A 5,810-nucleotide genomic window follows, 5' to 3' on the forward strand; every position below is an offset into this window, starting at 1 on the left:
AATGTTACAATCCACATCCTCAAACTTTTGCTTCGCTCCATCTGAGTAACCGGTCACTAGATACCTCGTAAACATACCAGCAAAATGAAGATCGATCTTCATGTAGACGGCCATACCAAGAATCCAAGGGAGACTTTTTTTCGAGGAACGGTAGAAGAAAAGAGAAGAAAGGGGCAAATGAAACTGACTAAAGAAGAATATATCTTGTAGAGGAAGGGTTACATATCTCATTTAACGATACATTACGTGGCATGTGATTTGGCATATGAGATAGCTTTTTTTAATGACATGTAGAAGATAACCTGTTGATTGGGATGGGGTCATCGGGTGACCCCTTCACTTTTTAGAAAATGGCCTTAAAACCAGTAAAATGTCATGCCCTTATAAAATCAAAAAATAACATAAAGGATATTTTAAACCAAAATGTGTAATTTCATAGGGCTACAATGACATTTTTCCCTTGTTTTTTTTTTGCTAATGAAATTGCCTATTGTTAAAAAAAAAAAAAAAAAAAAAAAAAAAAAAAAAAAAAAAAAAAAAAAAAAACGGATACTATTTATTATGATTCTTATTTTTTGGTGCATTATGAAAAGACAGATCGGAAAGAAATTTGAAAGTATTTTGATATAAAAATAGTGTATTAATTGTTCTTATTTACCGAATACTAATGAAAGTTATATGGTTGTTGTGTAATTATACATACAAATGCATGTATCTATTGAGAAAGTGTCACCAAGTTGGCGATATCATTAGATCATAAAACAAAGCTCGTGGCCATCATCACACCTTTCCCCTTTTATCTTTCTTTTCTTTTCTTTTTCGCTTGTGCAACTATTTAATTTCTGAGTAGGGACAGATATAATAAGATACAGTTTAATTAAGGGATGAGGTATAGTGAACTTAAAACCCCATTCCAAGGTAACAAAAGGTATTCTGATTAATTACAACATTTTCTCCACTTGTCCAAAAAGAGTTGCAATTCTGTAGGAAGATGTTTTTACTGCTTAGTAAATGTGATTTTGATTCCAAAGTTATTTTTATGTGTTCTTTTATTTAAACTTTTTAATTACTATTTAATGATGGTATTTTTTATGGGAAAAGTTGTATATGTTTTTAAAAATGATTATTGGGTCTTAAAGAACTAATTTAGAATCAAATAGCTAGTAAAAGGAAGTTAACAGTACGCACGTATTCGTCATTATCTCAATAAGCAATTTTCTTGTAGCACTTTTTATATAATAATTTTGAACTTAATTAAACATACAAAAGTCAGAATAATAATCACTTTTACCTAAACACATTGATTATAAAAAAGTTGCTACTTTGAAAATATGTAGCTAATTAAAGGGCCGGGCTGCTTTTTCTTAATTATATGGTGTTCTGTAATACCTTTTTCTTTGGAGAAGTCATACAAATAGCCTCTGATAACAACTTGAAATAACTAACAAGAAGTCTAAGCAAAGACACAAAACACACACATACACACACAACACAACTTTAGAGAGAGAAAGATGAATAAAAGAGAAGGGAAAGGGCCTCCTTCAAGAGATCTTATGGTATGTTTTCCTACAAGAGCACATCTTAGATTAATGCCAAAGTCAGTTTCTAGCCCCCGTCGATTGAATTACCACCAAAACCACCTTCGGAAGTCTATGAGAGGTGGTGCCGGTGGAGGCCGAGCAAGTCCATATCTATGGTCAGGAACCAAGCAGATGAGTTCAGACAACTTATCGGAGCCAACTTCTCCAAAAGTAACTTGTGCTGGCCAGATTAAGGTCCGACCCAGCACAAGATCATGCAAGAACTGGCAGACAGTCATGGAAGAGATCGAGAGGCTTCATAATAGAAAGAAGAAGCCTACTTGGGGAGCGACATTAGGGTTCAAGAAAGAAATTATGCAGTTTTTAACTTGCTTAAGGAGGATTAAGTTTGATTTTCATTGTTTAGGGGGATTTTCCCATGTAGATATCACTTCAGACGATGAAGATGAAGATGAAGATAGTAATGATAAAGAAATCAATCAAGATCAACATCAAGACTATGAACATGACAAGGACTCAAGAACAGTGTTTTCGAAATGGTTTATGGTCCTACAAGAGAATCAAGATTCTGGGGTGTTTGAAAAAGAAGAAAAAAGTTTGAAATCTGAAACACCGGAAGATCTCCCATGTCTGCCACCTGCAAATGCACTTTTCCTCATGCGGTGTCGTTCTGCTCCTGCTAAAAGTTGGATGGAGGAGAAACAAGAAGAAGAAGAAGAAGAAGAAGAAAATGATGATGATGATGTCGAAGATCATGATAAAGAAGAAAAAGAACATGTTGATGATCATGACATCGAAAAGAAAGAAAACAAAAGGAAGAGTTTGAAGGAATTGATGAAAACCGAAAGTGATTTCTACAAATTATCTTGTGATATTGCAAAGGAAACATGGGTTATTGGTGGGATTCACAAAGATCCATTCTCAAGAAGTAGAAGTTGGAAAAGATGATCCATCTGAATCAACAATCTAAAATTGTTCCTATTTTTTTTTTCCCTTTTTCTGAGAGTTTTGTAAGTATTTTGTTGATAACATGCATGCCGGTAACAACTATTGTATCATTATGTTTACAATAAATTAATAACCGTTTTCAGTTTGTGTCATATAATTTATATCATCACACTTATATAATACAACAAATTTAATTTATCGTGAATGTCAAGTATAACATCTAATTGTCTTTCTCGTGTGTTTCTTTATGTATGATACATACTTAATTTACTACGTCGATAATATGACCCTGCATTGTTGTTCCTAGCGATATTTCCTTGATGGTGATATTTAAGAATAATTAGACTCGTCGAAAATAATAAGTTACTTTATCCATCTCTGCACAATTTTATGTCGTTAAAGAAAATGGATCATTGGTAACTAATTAATCAAGATTTGGTAAATTATCAATCTACATCATAATAAATTTTATCTCATAGACGGACAACTTAATGTATGTATGTATGTAAACTTAATGTATGTATGTATGTGTGAATATGTGGGATAGAAAAGCATGTAGTGATCAAGTCCTTTGATTTTGATGTCCAGATAAAGTAGGCCCTTAAATATATTTTTTATATATAAACAAATTTTATTAATCCTACGAAAGAATTCGACACCTAATAGACAATTTCTAACTATATCAGTGGTTAAAAATAATTTTTCATTTACAAATAATCGCGGCGATAATTATCGACAGAAGCCACTTGATTTCACCGGATTAGACACTAGTTACTGATGGATTGGAGACAAATTAGCGACGGATTAGCAACAGTTTTCCAACGAAGATTTTCATTACGTAGAAACTAGTGGGCCCACTGACAACACGGTTCATGTACGGTCACACACTCCACACCTCCGTAGGGCCGGCCTTGGTTGTGGCTACCCGATTGTCCACTTTTATGTTTTGCTTAGTTTTAAAGTAGAAAGCAATAACAAGATTACAGTGAACTACAATTGTGTCTAAATATAATTTTTAAAGCATGCACGCATACTTACTGTTATTGTATAACGACTTAAAGGGAAAGAGTCGAGGGTATATTGTTTTGATATGTTGAGTGATAGTACTAAATGGTACATCAAGTTAACGACATTCAGTGACTTAAAGGGAACGAGTCAAGGGCATATTGTCTTTTAAAGACATAAAACAATTATTTTGATATGTTGAGTGATTACACTTGGAAACCGGTGAAGGGTTAGCTTATATGACTCTTAATGAATCGATAGTTTTAGTGAGATTGATACATATGTCCATAGTTTACGATAGAAGGGAACCGAGGAATGATCAAACGATCAATCCTTTCTTAGAGTTGGTGTGTCAACATTGCAGAACTCATATACGATAAGGTAAATGAACTCCTACCCAATGATGGAAGTCGAATGTCAGAATTAAGTATCTTAGTACATTGACTTGAAAGATTGATCATTGAAACGGTCAATATTGATTGACTTTATCATGGGAAACTGAGAAGATACCATTAGTAAATTTTGGGGGAGAACTATGGAAAATAGGTTATGCAGCATTGGATTACGAGTGTCTAGCTTTGGGTAATATGTGACATCCCCAATTTCATGACCAGAAAAGACCGATTTGTTCCTAAAATATGATAACGATATTATCAAAGCATTTCCGAAGAAATGTATTTTAATTATATTAAAAACGTTGGGATGTCATCGTCAATACAATACATAAACATAAACGAAAATAGTACACATCTTACAAACATATATGCTCTTGTGACACTACCTATAATCCATATATCTCTAATCTGATCATCAAACTTCTGCTCTTGTATCACTACCTGTAATACAAGAAACTATGTGGGTTAGACTTGAGAGTTTGGTGAGTACATAGGGTTTTCAACCCACAATAATTAAATTCTTCAACAAATTACATGAATGGTCCTTTAGGTTTGGTTTTTTTTCCCTAAAGTAGTCTCTACGGTATTTTTTTTCCCTCAAATAGTACATATGGACGATAAGTTGCACGTTCTTGGTCCCTGAGTTGGATGTCCGTCCATTCCAACATTAAGTTGCCCCCATGTGACTTGCACATGAGGGTATTTGTAACATCCCATTTGAATAGAATAATTAAAATGTTAAACCTGGAACCTCGAGAAGCAATTTTATTATTATTTTACATTACTATTGTCCAAAATCAGATAATAATTAGTAGGGTGTTGGTTTATGGGTGCCAAATGATATAGATTTGAATCTCCAAGGGTTAAAGTGTAATTTTGGGACTTATTTGTGAAGATTTTCAGGAGTCAGGGGTTGTTTAGTAAGATTGGGACTTAAATGGAAAGGATATTGAAATGCTGAGGGCTGAATGGTAATATTTGGATTTAATTTGAGAAGAATAGGAGGAGAGGGACTAGAAGTGTAATGTATGCGAATGTTGGAAGCTGGACATGGGTTGAACCTGTCACCCTTGTTATCCTCCATATATATTCTTCATAACCCACTCATGCAACCTAACCCTAACCTTATTTCACTATGCAGCCGCCACCTCCTAACCTTCGTCTGCCACCACCCCCTTTTACTTCCGTTTTTCGACCAGCTAGACCACCGGCGATGCTTGCTACGACTGGAGACTATCGACGCTCGACGGAACCAGGGGTATGGCCATTGTGGTCGCTTCCCAGTGGGGGAACGACCACCATTTTCCTCCACCGCAACAACCGCTGGTGAAGCTAAAGCTGCCGTCGAACAAGCCGCCACCATCGTCGTTCAACCGTGGAGATTGGAAGCCAATGGTCGTAGAAGCTGTGGTGGTTCGTCATTGGGTTGCGCACACCCTCCTTCTTCAGTCCTCTGTCGTCGCTGTCGGATGTTGTGGGCAACAAAGAGTTCCCTGTGGGATGTCGAAGACCGTAAGACGAGAGATTGAACCGGTGTTGTGGTCGTGTGAAGGGTAGTTCGAACCTGTTGCTGTTTGGGTTTCAATGTCACTGTTGTCGAAGCATAACCGCCACTGGTAGCCATTTGTTGCCGCCGTTAGTCAGGGTTGTGGCCACTAGGGTCGTTGCCGCCATCATCATGCGCCACCAGGTGGGTGGTTGGGCTTATCTCGTGACTAAAGTGTGTGTGTGTCATGTGTTTATCATGTGTGTGTAATTATCTTGGTCGGAGTCACTGAAGGGCCACCACTACCACCGTGAGGTGGTGGATGCCACTCTCTACCACCGTCTGCCGCCACAAGGTGGTTGTGGGTGTAATTATTGGAATTTTATTTTGGGTCATTGTGTGTATTATTATATTTTGTAACCGGAAAAAAATAAT

General features: G+C 36.2%; 1 protein-coding gene across 1 annotated transcript; it reads left to right on the forward strand.

Annotated features, from left to right (window-relative positions):
- The first annotated feature begins 1,393 nt into the window (after positions 1–1,393).
- On the forward strand, positions 1,394–2,646 carry LOC111921268 (uncharacterized). The gene has a single exon (XM_023916842.3). It carries the CDS (start codon positions 1,512–1,514, stop codon positions 2,487–2,489), a length of 978 nt encoding a protein of 325 aa, XP_023772610.1. The 5' UTR covers positions 1,394–1,511; the 3' UTR covers positions 2,490–2,646.
- Positions 2,647–5,810: the final 3,164 nt, after the last annotated feature.

Source organism: Lactuca sativa, chromosome 9 (assembly GCF_002870075.4).
Source record: "Lactuca sativa cultivar Salinas chromosome 9, Lsat_Salinas_v11, whole genome shotgun sequence".
Taxonomy (NCBI): Eukaryota; Viridiplantae; Streptophyta; class Magnoliopsida; order Asterales; family Asteraceae; genus Lactuca; species Lactuca sativa.

What these genes read in the sequence shown, in the direction of transcription:
- LOC111921268 (XM_023916842.3), top strand. Translation starts at nt 1,512, where the DNA reads ATGAATAAAAGAGAAGGGAAAGGGCCTCCTTCAAGAGATCTTATGGTA.